Here is a 15,964-nt window from a genome sequence, read left to right as displayed (position 1 = left end):
TTCTTCGCAACATTTGTTATTCTTTGAACTCAGATTTTCCTGTCTGTTACATTCCTACAATCCTCGTCGAACCAATCGTTCCGTCGACACCTTTCACTGTACTCCAGCAGGCCTCAAGAGGGACTTCATCCAGTTCACCCTCTTTCGGTAATGCCTCGAGTTGCTGCGATTACCGTTTTGATTCATATTACGGACAGCTTCAAATTCCGGACACTCTACTTTGTATGGGAAACATTTCACGCGAAATGTTTCAATTTTTGCTGTTCAAAAGTTCTCAATTTCAAGGCTCGTTTTAGTAAACTTTTTCCATAAAAATCTTTGAAAATTTCTAATGCCCAACTACCTTAGATGTCTCTTTGGTGGTTCAACGATTTTGATTGATGATTTGACTCTCCATTAATGATTATCATGAGCTGTCCGGAATTCGATTCAAAGTGTCCGGAATATGAGGCAAAAGTGAGGAAGCATCCGGAATAAGAATCATGAAAAGGCCACACATTTTGATTTATTTAAAATTATTGAAGTTGCGGAAGGGTATTCTTCACCCACCGTTCGAAAGTAAAGGTCTTCCGACGCTCGATAACGTTAAGGAATCATACAGAATGATTTATTTTGTATGCTCTATGCTGGGTTATATTTCCCTAAGTCCTTAAGTGTCCGTAATATGAATCAAAACGGTATGTAGTTGCGACATCCGATTGCTTTAGCCGCTCAAGATCTTGCCGAAGCAGTCGTTGATACCGTACGTTGTTAACGACGGAGAGTTTTGGGCGCGGTTTAACCATCAGGAGGGAAATGTTCAAAGTCGATGTTAGTGCCACGATAGGTCCTGACTTCGATAATGTCAAAGATGTGCCATCCATCAATCAGAACATGGTCGATATGTGATTCTACAGCACTTTCAATGATTTTAAAATATTTCTTCTGTACTGAGAAGATGATGATGATGAATTTTTCATTTTTTTGGATCAAATTGTCTTAAAACTATGGCTTATTAATTATATAAAATTTGTAAACTTCCCTAACATGCCCGTGATCAGAGTGTCGAAATCCGTACACTTCATACAAATAGTAAGCGTTTTGTATAAAGTGGACGGATTAACATGATGAAATGCGATGATTTCTTTCTATTGAATCGAAAACAGAAGTTGTAATCAGTCACCCGGCCAAGTAATACATGTTAGAGAGAAAATCAATGAAGAGAAATTGATCATTGCAGTTACGCCCTTATGGCAAGCTACACAGCAAAAATGATAAAATTTCAATGACGTATAAAACAAGTCCTTTGTATATTTACATTATTGGAAAGGAAAAGTTAAATTCAATGCCGATGATTATAGCATCAAATAACATATATTATCATTGTTTTACCGACATAATTTTACAATCCAATATATTTTTCGACGCATTTTTTTTTAATAAATCAATATTCATGCGATTCTCAATAGATGAAAATTGAAATTCCAATAAAAATTAACTGTTAAACGTCAGTTGGAAAAAACATGGTCGACGTTTTGGAATCGAGTGTTTCGGTCAGCATACCGCGTTGTTATTCGAATGTTTACTGCCGTTTAGAGTTGCTTCAAATAAGCACACCTGAGCCAATTGACGTGAAAATCTGCAGATAAGTTCTATCGGAATATTTGATGCATCTTTTGAACCTACAAAAGCCCGACTACTTTCAGATACTTGTAGCTGAGACCAAACGGATGAATACTCATCATGATGAAAATAAACTTAAATTTACATATATGTTTAACTGTTTACTTCATTTTATCAGTTCTATTCTATTCTATTCTAAGTACTTGCTTAACCAATATTGAAAAGCATCCTGGAAATATCGGCATTTCTTCCAGTATTTTATTGACAGCATTAATATTTGCAGCATATTGGTGATATGTCACAAATATTAAAATGGCCAGGCTCACTGTGCAGACCATTCAAAAAATTACGGCGATCAGTTTATCCACGTGTGAATAATATGATAAACGCAAATATTCGAATTTTTAATGGAAGAAACGGGGACAACCGTACCAACCGTTTCATTTCAGGGAGATATGTAAAAACGTTGGGAGTGGCTTTGCTAATAATGTTGATGCTCACTCCATGAGTTGCTTCTCCTGGGATGGGACACATGTATTTCTCCCTTGTGTCCTGGCTCAAGAGCCTTGGCTTAAGCGCCTTTTCTCGCTCTCTGGAAAGAGATGAAGGCCTACCCATTTGCAATAAATTTAGTTGAATAATAGAAAATCAATCGACTTCTGATCTAAAAAACACATGATCTCACCAAATTCATCAAATCGATTCTGCTATCCAAAGATGTTTACTTCATTTTATCAGTTTCACCTTATTTCAGCTACAAAATTATAATTTTAAGAACTGTTTAACTGTTCAATTTTCAACTGATTCAAACTCTGAGATCCCTTATAGTATTTATAGTAATAATTCCGTTTAAAAAATTGCTGAAGAATCAGCTGAATTTTCTGAAACCTCCTAAGCTCTAATGAAATAATAAAAGTGGGAGAGTTCCTGGAGCAATTCTGGGATAATTCCTGGATAGATCGCAGTTCCAAACAATTGGTGAAATTGAAATATTTTTTTTTTGTATTCTTGAAAAACCCCAATACAGAGATTCCATTAAGAATAACATAAGATATTCCTAGTTGTATTCTTAAAACAATTTCTGTGGGAACCACTGAAGAAATTTTGAAGAGTTTTGAGCAGGAACTCAAGAGGAATTCCAGAACTGTTTCTAGCAGTATTGGGGAAATTCCTATAATTTATAAAATTATTCTAGGAGGGGTCTACAGATAACTTTTAGGATACATCTTCAGTTCAATATGAGCTCCAGTAAATTTCCAAAAATATGTGTATAAATTAAAAATTACACGTAGGTGAAAATGATGCTTTATCAGAACCAAAAAACAGAAAATAATTCCTTGAGAGTTTTTTGTAAATACTCCTAGAGCAATCTCCGTATAAAAATTTAAACAAATCAACAAAATTATCCTAAAGGGAAAATTTTTGATTATTTTGAAAGAATTACTGGGATAAATTTCAACTTCATCTATAGGATACACTCTGAAGTCTGTAGTAGATATTAAATAAGGAACTCTCGGGAAAACATCCCGAAGAAAATCTGAAGAATCTATGAAGAACATCGTTAGTAACTTTTGCAAATGCTGGCATATTCATGAACCAAAACTATCTTTAAATTTTGTTTAACCTCCAGCTTCAAAAGTAAGATATAAATATTGCATTTTGCTGATGGAATCGTGTTCATTATCAAAAGCACAGTTTTAGCTTGATTTTGCTGAAAATCAGGTTTTCCAGCCGCTAGGGAGTGTTCTTTCACATAAAAACCCATTCCATTCATTTTGATTTGCAGATTCTCACTATATTTCAAGCGTTTGGCAATCCACTCAGGGTTGATATTTGCGTTTCAGTGTTCCAATTTTGGGGCTACCAATGCAACTACACACGTTATTACGGTTTTGGAAATATCTGTGCTGCTTTGTTTGATGAATAAAAAACTGATAAATTTGTTTACTGTTTTCTACGCTACCTTAAATGGTTGATATATTTTACTACGCTAGTTCCTGCGTAGTCAAATCTTTTTCAATTCCACGATACGTAACAAGCTTATCAAATATAAATTTCTTTTGGGAGAAAAAAAATCGATTTCGTCCAATAATATCAAAATAAACGGAAATGGTTTTAATATCTAGATAACAGTATTTATAAGTTTGTCTCTTCAGCACGGGGGTTATAATTATTACGAATTACAACTAAACGGATAAATGAGTTAAGAAAAAACGCACTTTTTTGGGAATAACATATGAGAAAATCGATATCTAATAAGGATTTATTAACTACTTCGATCCGATCTACAAACGCCAAATACGAAAGAGAATATATTTTTGTTTGAGGTACAATAAATATTAAAGTATAAGTTGAAAAAACTTAAATATACACTCTATCCGAGAAAAAAATACGTTACTTCTATTGACTATAGAACTAATTATTTCTGCCCTAAGACTGACTGATCACTTTTCTCGATTAACCTTAAACCGTTTCCCCTTCTTGACGACTCCTCTCCGTCCCGCATGGCGCAAGTCCATCAATCCATTCAGTCATACGAAAACTCGCGCTCACTCCCGCTCTTCTCTAAGGAACATGCTGTAGGTGGATCGGTGTTTTTCTCAGTGTATGCCCACACGCGGTGCTAAGTAAAAGGTGTCGGATGCGATCCATCACGAAGCTTCCTATCAAACGAAAAAAACACTCCAAGGTCCGGGAGTCCTTGTACATGGTCGTCATCACTTCTTCGGCGCTACAGCCTATCGGTTAAGGCTGTTGATATAAAGGTTATAAACCTCGCATCGAGGCGTATTCTCGAACAGGGCGGCCCGATTCTGGCCCTCGCCCTTCTTGACCCAGTGGCCGTACACTCGAAATGCGCAGCCATCGATGACCTGCGGATAGAAAGATAAAAATGGATTAGAGTTAGATAAACGAAGTTTTTGAACGAGAAAAGGAGCAACCGAATCACTTAAGAAAAAATCTGGCAACACTTGACATTTTGACAGTTCGTAGTAATACACTCTGAGAAATTTTCAATTAGGTTGCTTATGAAGTTTTTTCTCAATGTACCTTACATTGCATGAAACTTGGACTACTGAGAGACACTTACCGATTTAGATTTGGACCACAATTCAGAGTTTGAATTTCCGCTGTTTTTCTTTGGTGACGATTCCGAAGGATTACCCATTTTAACAGTATAACTATCAATTTGCTTTTTTGAAAGATTCAAATTATCCAAACGACGACTTGATTTCAACTGATACCCTGTCCGTCCGGGAGGGTCTGCTTTATAGTCCGCCGTTGGATGGGCGCATGTACCTAAAAGTGGCATACGTGCTGGTTTGGGAATAGCTTGAAAAAATTCCATACCTGCACATGGCACTATGGCAGCCAGGTACCGGCGACGGATGTGGAGCAAAACAAAACCATGCAAAGTTTTTTGAACTTGATGGTGTGCTAAAATATTCCATTGGTTTTTGCAAATGACGCCATGGGATTTCCTATTGGAATTGCATCAGGGGAGCGAAGGTATCTGATTCGCTTGGGAAGTTCCCATCGAAAGAGACGACGCAGTTTCTAACAAGACAATACATAACTAATGTTGTGATAGATGATATTATCTTGAACGAAATGATGAAATTTCTGCAGATCATTTAAAATGATGCAGGGAAAAAATTTGAATATTGAGCACCTAGCATGAAATAACTAAGTAGATTAAAATTTCGGGAGGAATACGTTAAAAAAATTACATCCAAAATTTGTTTTGGACTGTTTTGAAAATGTGTTTTGGACTTAAACCTACTAAACAAAATAAAAATTAAGTAAACATGTGTTTCTGGCATAAACTTCAGTAAGCTTGGTACTAAAATTAAAACAGGGCCTTTTGGCAATAGTCGAAGAGGTCTTTCTCAATTTAGGTTCTATGTGTACGTGACTTTCGTAACTTCCGAACATTTGGGAAGCTTGGGGTTAATTTTAAAAACTGTACTCAGTGCAGCGGGTATTGTACCCGTGAACATGTAGATAAAACGATTGCTTGATTAAAAATTATACCCATACCGGGTAAACTTAATGAAAGCTGATCAACAAACATATTTTGTTCTACCCACGTTGGACATGAGGGTGTCTGATTTTTTACATATTTATTGTTACTACCTATGTCAATGCTACAGTGTTTACCCATAATTTCAATTTCACTTCTTCACCAACGAAAATATACCTACTCTAGGCAAAATGTCTGCTTTTCATTTTGATTTCCCATGTTAATAATTGAAACAAATGGCTGAAACAATCTAATTTGGGATGAAATTTATAAATACATTAGTATTAGGGTTGCGTTTCGGTTATGAATCTTAATAACTTTTTCAATACAGTCATATTGAAGGGACTATCGAGTGAGGAAACACAGGTTTTACAAATATTCTTTTTTTTCCAAATTCATTCAAAATAGTTATTTTAACGTGAAAAAAGTAGAATTTAGACACTTCACTTTACACGTTTTGAACAGTCAACAAAAAATTAAAAGTTAATTACCCAGAAACAATGTAAAACTCTACTTTTTTACTTTTTTGGTATTTTATTAACATTAACCTAACCATTGCCTTAAATACATAAAATATCGAGTTATAGAGGTAAACTTACAACCAAATGTGTACTTAATTTTTAAATGTTTCCCGTTGGTTCAAGACAAAAAAAATCAGTTTTTGAAATTGTGTGCCTTTGGTTTCAATTTCAATTTCGGATGTATTATGTTTTCCGTGTCCCGTCCGAAATTTTAAATAAGTGTTAAGAAGTAAAGCCCCAGTGGAAATTTGTTGGCGAAGTGAACGTCAAACATGATCAAAAGTGTCAATGCTCAAATTTGGACCCATTTTTTATTAAAAATTAAATATGATATAGCCGTTATTTGAGCGGGAAAAATACCAAAGTATTAGCAAGGACACGCTCTGTCGTGCTATTTAATAATTTAATAAAACCAAGATTTCATCAAAAAATGTAGGACCCTTTAGGAATTATCTTCGTTCCCTACATGATAGGAGGATGAACTGTTTATTGTTTCTACAGTTGATGAGCTACTTATTACAATTATTACTGAAACCTTTTTGATATCTGATACCAAAGTCAAGATACAGCTCTGGGCAGAATAAAGTACGCATTTCCCCTTTTTCATACAAAACGGTCAGTTTTGGAGGCGTGGATATCGGCTTCTAGTGGTCCGACTGATCATAGCTCAAAAAACATTAGCTTCACTGGACCGAAAAATCCCAATATTTAAAACGTGATTTTTCGAATCCATTTTGCAAAATAGCAAACATTATTATAGACATATTTTGACAAGTGAAAAACAACCAGTTTTACTGAAAATTGTTTTTCTATGCACTTGTGTGTCTTATCAAATTGAACAATTTTGCAAAAGGGCATATTGTTCTAAGGTTTTCGTATAAATATTATCTCTAATTCAAAATATTACATTTTTTTAAATTTTGAGATCAGCGAGAACTTCAAAGTTTGTTTATGATAAGATTTAAATTTACAGCTCAGTAAATTCAAGTTATTTTCAAGATGCTGTATAAATTTCAGGTCGACGGACCCTGTTCTAATTCGGACCATCTCGCATTTTTCAATACTGGTGCTACTGTAAAGATCGTGTGTACCGTTTTCTACCCACCGTCTGGCTATGGTGTCAACCATTCAGTTAATTCGTTTGATTTTTATGTTAGTTTGGGGCCGCCCGTAAGCCAATGTGTTGTTATTTTAGTATAATCTAAGCAAAAATGGCTTTTTCCAATGTATTTTGTCAAAATAACAAAAAACTCAAAAATGATAATATATGTGTTTTTTATTCTTCTTTTAATGAAATTCGCATTTTACTTGAACATTGTAATTTTTCACGCATTGAGTTTATTTTTTATGCTTGCGCTTATAGAAGAAGTTCCACAAGCTTTGATACCAAACAAATCTGAGTTATATTTTATAACTACCATAACAAAACGTATATACAGTATTGGACAAAACATTTGCAACTTTTTCAATTTTCCATACAAAATGACCAACTTTGGTAAGCAAGATCTTGTGGGCTTCGTAGCCGTGCGGTTAGCGGCGTCAGTCGTTTAGGCGTATTGTGCTACAGAGTGTGGGTTCGATTCCCGCCCCAGTCGGAGAAAACTTTTCGTCAAACGAAAAATTCTTCATTGGTCCACTGGTCGTTCCGTGTGTCCGTTGTCTAATGTAAGATATGTTCAGTCTGTGCATCCTATGGCTGAAGACGGTGTAAATTGTCTTTTTTTTTTATTTATGGACCGATTTGAATGAAACTTTCACAGAACATCAGATATAACTTGAATTTTAACATACATTTTTGAATATTTTTTTCCAATCACGAGTTTATAAGTAATAACGGTTTGACTAAAGTGTAATTTTCGACGAAAAATTCAAAACTATTTATCTCAAAATCTGATAGCCCTACACAAAAACTGTCTACAGCAAACATATTCATCTCGTCAAAATCTACAACTTTGCTGAAAATACCATGAAGCTATTCCTTCAATATTTTTAGTTATGTCAATTATAAAAAATCGTCAAAAAATTCACTTTAGTCAAACCGTTACTGCTTTTCAACTTGTGATTGGAAAAATCACTCAAAAATATATGTTAAAATTTAAGTTGTGTCTGATATTCTGTGAAAATTTCATTCTAATCGGTCCATAAATAACCGAGATATAGTTTATCAAAGTTGGTCATTTTGTATGGAAAACCGAAAAAGTTGCAAATGTTTTGTCCAATACTGTATATAAAAGGATGGTCCAAATTAGAACATAGGAGGTCCGAATTGGAACAGGGTTGGTCCGATTCGGACCTTCTGGAGAATTTCGTTCAAACATGTCCTGGTAGGAGATATCACAAAACATTCTGAGAGAAAAGTGCGCGCGCTAAATCAGGCTTTTAAGCAAACATAAAACTTTTCATGCCGTTCATCGTGCTGAAAAGATATGACCAAAAAAACTGTTACTAGGTCCGAATTGGACCATGTTCCCCTACAAAAAAGATTTTAAATAACTTCTAGGGAAATTTCTTGGATGATTTGGCGAGGAATTCCAGCTAAACTTCAGTTAAAACAAATACCTGTTGTAAAACTAACTGTAGACTTTCTTGTTCTTCTTGAGACAATTCCAGCAAATATATCGCACAAAAAAACTGAAGTGAATTTTTTAGGTTGAAAAGCAGTTCTTTTTCGGTTTCATCATCATTTGGCGAACAGATTGCTGAAGAAACAAATTGTTTCATACTTGCTTAATAAGTTCTGGAGGGGGCCTGCCTTCCTGCCCTCCCCCTGTCCCTACGCCAATAGTTATTTTTCGAAAGTTCTCTAAACCAAAAAAAAATGTGAATTTAAATCACACAAAATAAGAAACCTCAAAGTTTGAGCCATAAAATTAAGATTTAGCGCAAGCGACTTGAAGGCGAATTTCCAAGTTATAAAATATGAACAGTGAAGTCCTCATAACTTTGCTGTTCACTTACCAATTATGGAGCTCTTAGCTTATTTATGAAAAATTTGTAGAGCATCAAATTTGTCTAAAATTAAAACTGGTCTTAGATAAAAGTAGTTTCCTCTAATTTTGTCCTCATGATATTAAAAAAAAACACATCTTTGTTTGATCTTAACCCTCTAATACCCAAATTTTTATTTTCGATTTAAGTATTATTTTTCGTTATCTACACGCAAAAAAAATGTGCGGTAAAAACTACCATTTTAGGGGGTTAACTTAAGCGCTCGCACCGGCAATTTTCAGCAGACCAGAAATGCGCTTGATTTTACCATGTCTGTAGTCGGAATCAGATTATTGTAAATTATTTCTGTCAAATGAAACAGTAATGCGGTGAGGTGTACTATAAACATAGTAAATTGGTCTGAATTTCCATGGTAATTTCAAGAATGGGCGTAGTCAGCTAAAATAGTTATTTTTACCACAGAATTTTGTTCCGTGTAAAATCGTTCTAAACACGGTTTGGGCATTTATTTATTTTTATTCACAAATTTTTAAATTTTGGTTTTTGATTTTTATAATTTTTATTTTTGAACATCCCTAGCTTTTTTCATTTTTTCTTGAAGACTTTTCTAGTTGTTGATTTTTGGCAATAATAAAAATTTAAATTGTTACGGTATTTTTAAAAACATTAAATTTTTAATTTTTTTTCTGAGCGTGTTTTATTTTCCGTGCAACTAACGGAAAAAACAGGTTTGAATTGATTATAATACCACCAGGCTCTTCGTTTGTGAAAGGGTTATCGTAGAAAAATATAAAAGGTACCATTTTTTATATTACACGTTAAATGAAGCCCAGGCATTTGTAGGTTATATAAGAATGCAATTTTTCAAACATTTTCTAAAAATACAAAAAAGTTTCAAAAGTCATAAAAAAATTTTCTTATATGCGTGTTATGAGTCAAGGTATAAGCCAAAAATAAAATCATTTTGATTTCCGAGCTACGAAAAAATACACAAAATTCCAAAGTGTACCCCGTCTAAAGGCGGGGTTGGGTATTAGAGGGTTAACTTTGAAAATACTTAACCGATTTTAAATCTTTTAATATAGATAACAACTTTTAACAACGAAATTTCCTACAAAAGCATGTAGAAAGCTTTGAAATCTGTTGAGTATTAAGTTATGGTCAAACAAAGATAATGTTTATTCAATAAAAACAAGAAAAATTTGAAGGACAACAACGTTTAACTAAGACTAAAGTTGATTTAAGACAAATTTGATGTTCTACAATATTTTATAAACCTAATTTTGAAGAGAATAATGCTAGCAGCTCCAACATTGGTTAGAAAATAACTAAGTTGTGTAGACTTTACTGAAGGTCATATTTTATAACTTGAAAATTCACCTTCAAGTCACTTACTCCACCTCCAAATCTGAATAGTTTTGGCTGAAACATTGAGGTTTCTCTTTTTATGTGATTTGAATTCATACGAGTAAAAAAAATGAAATAAGCCGCATCCTATTGACCACCTCAACCCTTGTTTACTCTTCCACTTTTACACAAAATTTATGAACAAAATCATAACCGTGCAGTTGTCTATGGAAATTGACGTCTTAAGTATATAAGAGGGCTCTGCGCAAACATCTACCTCTATCTTTCCCTCTTTTATGAAATTTGTAAAACAATGCAATCAAATATGTGTTTACTTGGGCCGTCAGTGACAATAGACGAGACAATAAATTTCTGATCTCTCACAATTTTAGCACCAAACGCTTCAGTTTAGACCACGAATACATGTTCATTCAATTTTTAAATGTTTTTCGTTAGTTTATGTCCAAAAAACATTTCATTCTTATGTTTGGGCTTTTGTCACATCCTTTGGTTTAAACTCAAATTTTGGCTGGATTTCGTTTTCCGGCTCTTTTCCGAAATGTCAGTGTTAAAAAGCAAAACGTTGGTGGCGTTTTTGACGACTAAGTGAACGTCAAACATGATCAAAAGTCAAATTTGGAACAATTTTCATAAATAAAGTTTTAATATGATATAGCCATTATTCGAGCAGGAAAGTTTTGCAAATTAGCAGCAACAACACGTTCTTCTTGTTAAATAGGGTCCTGAAGCCCTGTCCAATTTTAGTGCCAAACGCTTAAGTTTAGGCCATAAACACATGTTTACTAATTTTTCAATGTGTTTCGTTTGTTTAAGTAAAAAAAAAAACATTTTTTTTGTTTTGTTTTAAGATTTTGTCACCTCTCTTGGATTAAACTCAAATGTTGGGTGTATTTTGTTTTCCGTGTCTCTCCCGAAATATCAGATAGGAACAACTCCAGTGTTAAAACCCTGTGGTATTTTTGTCGAGTAAGCGAAAGTCAAACGTCTCGCGTTGAGTATCATACAGGTGTATCTGCAGTGATCGATTTCTCTTCGTCGATTTTCTCTTTCGATTACTACAAGAAATTCAATCGATTTTCGAAATATTTTACGACGCTGCACGATGAATTCTTACTACTGAATCGAAAATAGCAGTCGAAAACGGTCACCCGTATTAGTAATTAGCTAATGTGAGAGAAAATCAATGAAGATGGGCTTCGTGGCCGTGCGGTTAGTGTCGTCAGGCAATGAGCGCATCGTGTCATGAAGTGTGGGTTCGATTCCCGCTGCAGCCATTGAAACTTTTCGTCAGGAATGTTTCTCGGCTGCACCATTGGAGCATGCTTGTCCGTTGTCTAGTGTTAAGTTACAGTCTGTGCAGCTAAATGGCTGAAGACGGTGTCCGTGTCTTTCTTTAAGAGAAATCGATCATTGCAGTTAGGCCCTTATGATACTGAACGCGAGACATGATCACAAGTGTCAAGTGTTTATGGACCCAATTTTCAAATTAAGGTTTAAATATGATATAGCCGTTATTTGAGCGGGGAAAATTGCTAAAGTAGTTGCAGTAACATGCTCTTTAGTGTTGTCGAGGACAGCGAATACCCCTCGGCTCGGTGCAATGTAACCCCTTAGGGAGGCGAAATAGGAGATGTCAAATTGAAGTTGACATTAATGAATGGTCAGGCAGGATGATAGGCAAAACTGAAGTACACTGAAAATAATCCACACGTTCGATCTATATTCTTTTCAACGTGGATCTGTCGTGTCAAATGGTAAGGTGAACGGTAACGTGTACAACTTGTAATTCTGTTAAGGTTTGACTTTGGTTCGATAGCAAAGGCTTTTACATACAATTTCAACGTGTTTAACAATAGCGATAACAATCACTAGTAGAACTAGTTTGCCTAACATGACAAGGACTTACATTTGCCATCCACGCGTGACATGTTTATTGACATGTTATTTTTGGGAAAACCGTGCGCCCATAATGGGTGCCTGGCTTCTGAAATTCAGGGAATCGTAAATAAATTTTTCAGCAAAGTTTTCGAAAATTTGTTAATTAACATGAATTCGGATTGCCGATAGCGACTGGTTTTACACTATCGATTGATGTGTTTTACAATTAGTGAAAATTCAGGTGTGAAACACATTGATCGAGCTTGTAGAATGTTTTCAGTGTGTAGTTACGACACTTTACACCAGAAGGAATAATATAGGGTCCTAAAGCCCTATCCCAATTTTAGTACTAAACGCTTAAGTTTAGGCCATAAATACATGTTTACTCAATTTTTGAATGGTTTTCATTTATTTGAAGTCCAAAAGTTTTGTCATTTCATCACACCCTTTGATTTAAACTCAAATTTCGGGTGTGTATTGTTTTCCGTGTCCCTTCCGAAATGTCAGATAGGAACAACCCCAGTGTTAGAAAGTCAGCCCTGCGGCGTTTTTTTCGACGAAGCGAACGCCAAACAAGATCAAAAGTATCAAGGTTCAAATTTGGACCCATTATTAAAATTAAAATTTAGCTGTGATCTAGCCTTTATGAGCGCTTGTCGGAATGGTTGGATTAACACGGATTTAGTGAGTACGTCCGTTATAACCAGGGTACAAGTATTTCTACCTTTTCCTGAAGCCGGAAACGGTCCAACGAAGTCAAGTGTGATCAGCTGCCATGGGTGATTACAATATTTTTCCTGCGAATCCATTGGGGGTGTACTACTTATATTGACTGCTATCTTACACTGTACACATGACTTACAGTAAGCTTTCGCGTCAACTTTCATTCTGATTGCTTTAATTCTAAGTAAGTTGTATCACTTGCATCAATAGCTTCAATTCTCAAAAGACAAGCGGCTAAAATGTTATCCTTGCCTTTTCTGTACTGCAAAACAAAGTCGTAAAACTGTAGTTTCAGCGTCCACCGCAGTAAGCGTGAATTTGCGTTAGCTGCAGAAATCGAGAAGAGCCTAGTTATGCTTTTGGTAGGTATCTGCTATTACATTGAAAGTGGTTCTACTGCTAACAGTCCTTCAAGGCATTCCTTCTCAGTTGCAGAGTATTTTCTCTGTGTGCTGGACAACTTTTTGCTATAATATCCGATTATGTTCCTTCCTTGAATTCTTGTAGCAATGCGCATCCGTTTCAATAATATACAGCATAGTGTCCGGATTTTATCAAACCGGGGCAGACATTAGCACTGCTTTCAGCTGAGTTGGCGTTTCTTGTGCTTCTTCTGACCATTTGAATTTTATACACCTTTTTTATAAATCTGTTATGGGTGTTGTTAAATGACTATAGTGAGGCATAAACTTTTGATAAAATCCCATCAAACCTAACAGTTTTCTGACTTCCCGAACAGTATTTGGTGCGTGGTAATTAAAAATTGGTTCGAATTTTGCATTGTCGATAGTTAGTTCATTCTTGGTCAATAAATAACCAAGATATTTGACTTGTTTTTTTTTTTTGTAAAATCTACTTTTATTTCTACTGAGATTGTTAACCCAACATTTTTAATCTCTTGGCCACTTACTCCAGTAACCTGAAATGTTCTTCGAGAGTTTCAGTAGTATAATGATGATATGATGTCATCTAGATATGTGAACACATTGGGCTCTAAATCGAACCCAAATGCACGATTCAAGAATCGGTTCATTGTTAAAGGGGCGTTTTTTACCCAAATGGTACAACTTTAAACTTGAACAACCTTTTCGGGGTTTGAAAAGCCGTAAAGTCCCTGATCTTTCCTTTGAGTGGAATTTGAAAATTAGCTTTTTTGGTGATTGTGTAGATTTGACGGAAATCTAGGCAAACCCTGATTTTGCGTTAGCTTTCCTCACAGGAACCAGTAGATTGGCGTATTAGGCAACACACTCCTCAATCACATCTAATGCCTTCCATCTATCCAGCTTTGCTTCTATTTTATCCCATATCTGTGGTGCGTAACGGTACATTGGTAAGTTCTTAGTCCCTTCAATTAAATATATGTGATGCTCAAACAGCAATGTCCTTCCTAGCTGCCTTTCACTTGTTCAAGCGAACTCTTTCAACACCGCTTTTAAACTTTTTCGACCAGTTTCATTGTTCTATATTAGTTCCTCTGGATCTTTGGGAAAGTCCAAAATTGGTACGTCTAACGAATCATTATATTCAAGACGTGATTTAATAAACACTTCTGAAGGTTCTTTGGTTTACTTTGACTAGCTAGCATGGGTTTGATATGAATCGCTTTCCAAAGATTCATTTCTTAGAGCAATGGCTTTTTGAATTTCTGGCACTACCAACGTAGCAATAAGCCTCGTTTTATCTCCAAATGTAAACGGTATATTTACATATCCGAGACAAGTATGTATGGTGTCATCCGCCGTACAAACTTTTACATCAGATTTTGAAACCATGGTTTCAAAGGCCTGATAGAAGGTTCAGCTCGTCAATAACGCTGATTCCAGCTCCTGGATCCAGCAAAGCTAAGATATCGGTTCCTAATACATGTATTATTTACTTTGATATGAAGGCAAGCACTCTTCTTTTTCTTCTTTCTGGCGTTACGTCCCCACTGGGACAGAGCCTACTTCTCAGCTTAGTATTCTTATGAGCACTTCCACAGTTATTAACTGAGAGCTTACTATGCCAATGACCATTTTTGCATGTGTATATCGTGTGGCAGGTACGAAGATACTCTATGCCCTGGGAAGTCGAGAAAATTTCCAACCCGAAAAGATCCTCGACCGGTGGGATTCGAACCCACGACCCTCAGCTTGGTCTTGCTGAATAGCTGCGCGTTTTACCGCAACGGCTATCTGGGCCCCTATCTAGGCAAGCACTAAGATTTATCATTATATGTAAAATGGGCAAATTAGGTCTTCCCTTCCCCTCTGGTTTGGGAATCGTTTTCTTTAGCGAAATGTGTAGATTCTCCTGCGGACATTTCGCATCTAGTTAAATTGAACGATTTCGAGTCTGTAGTTCTATAACTCGATGTTTATTCTCGCAGTTTCTTGTAGTGCGACCCATGTTTCCACAAACAGAACACAATACCTGCTTAGGCTCTCTACAGTTCTTCCACATATGCCCGTCTTTAAGGCAATTCCAACATCTGATCATGGAGTTTGTAAACGATATTATTGTCGTACTTTCGAACTATTTTGTTGAGGATTGTTTTCGAACGTTCGTCGATGTTTCAAATTATTTCCCGCTTGTTGCTTCCCTGATTGCCATTGCCTGTTCTGAACAAGTTTTATCAAAAGTTTTTTTTTAATTCAGTGATTTCTCGGTTGCTCCATAAAACCTGAAACATTCAATAAGATTGTTTGTACTCACCTTTCGCAGCACCTTGATGCGGTAGGGGTCTCTGAGTGCGTCCTCGGCCCGCAGCGGTTCCGGCGTGTACCGTAGCCTCTTTATTCTAACCATTGCTCTAATACATAGGATAGCGAATTGGAACTTTTTCCTAGCGTTAAACTGACTTTGTTTGCGTAACTAAAAGGATTTCGCGCGTGGAAATAACATAGAAAATGACGAT

General features: G+C 35.6%; 1 protein-coding gene across 11 annotated transcripts in view; it reads right to left on the bottom strand.

Annotated features, from left to right (window-relative positions):
• Positions 1 to 3,371: 3,371 nt before the first annotated feature.
• Positions 3,372 to 15,964, bottom strand: part of LOC5578562 (phosphorylase b kinase gamma catalytic chain, skeletal muscle/heart isoform) — a 63,630-nt gene continuing 51,037 nt past the window's right edge. For 9 of the 11 annotated variants that reach the window (XM_021852996.1, XM_021852997.1, XM_021852998.1 and 6 more), the window contains 2 exons: positions 15,763 to 15,921; positions 3,372 to 4,475 (listed from right to left, as the gene is read on the bottom strand). In XM_021852996.1, the coding sequence (XP_021708688.1) occupies positions 4,341 to 4,475; positions 15,763 to 15,921 (294 nt within the window). In that variant the 3' untranslated portion in view covers positions 3,372 to 4,340. The remainder of the gene's footprint in view (positions 4,476 to 15,762; positions 15,922 to 15,964) is intronic. The other 2 variants (XM_021853004.1, XM_021853007.1) reach the window with 1 other exon arrangement.

Source organism: Aedes aegypti, chromosome 3, assembly GCF_002204515.2.
Source record: "Aedes aegypti strain LVP_AGWG chromosome 3, AaegL5.0 Primary Assembly, whole genome shotgun sequence".
NCBI classification, from domain to species: Eukaryota; Metazoa; Arthropoda; class Insecta; order Diptera; family Culicidae; genus Aedes; species Aedes aegypti.
The sequence above is the reverse complement of the archived record's forward strand: the minus strand, read 5'-3'. Positions and strand labels throughout refer to the sequence as shown.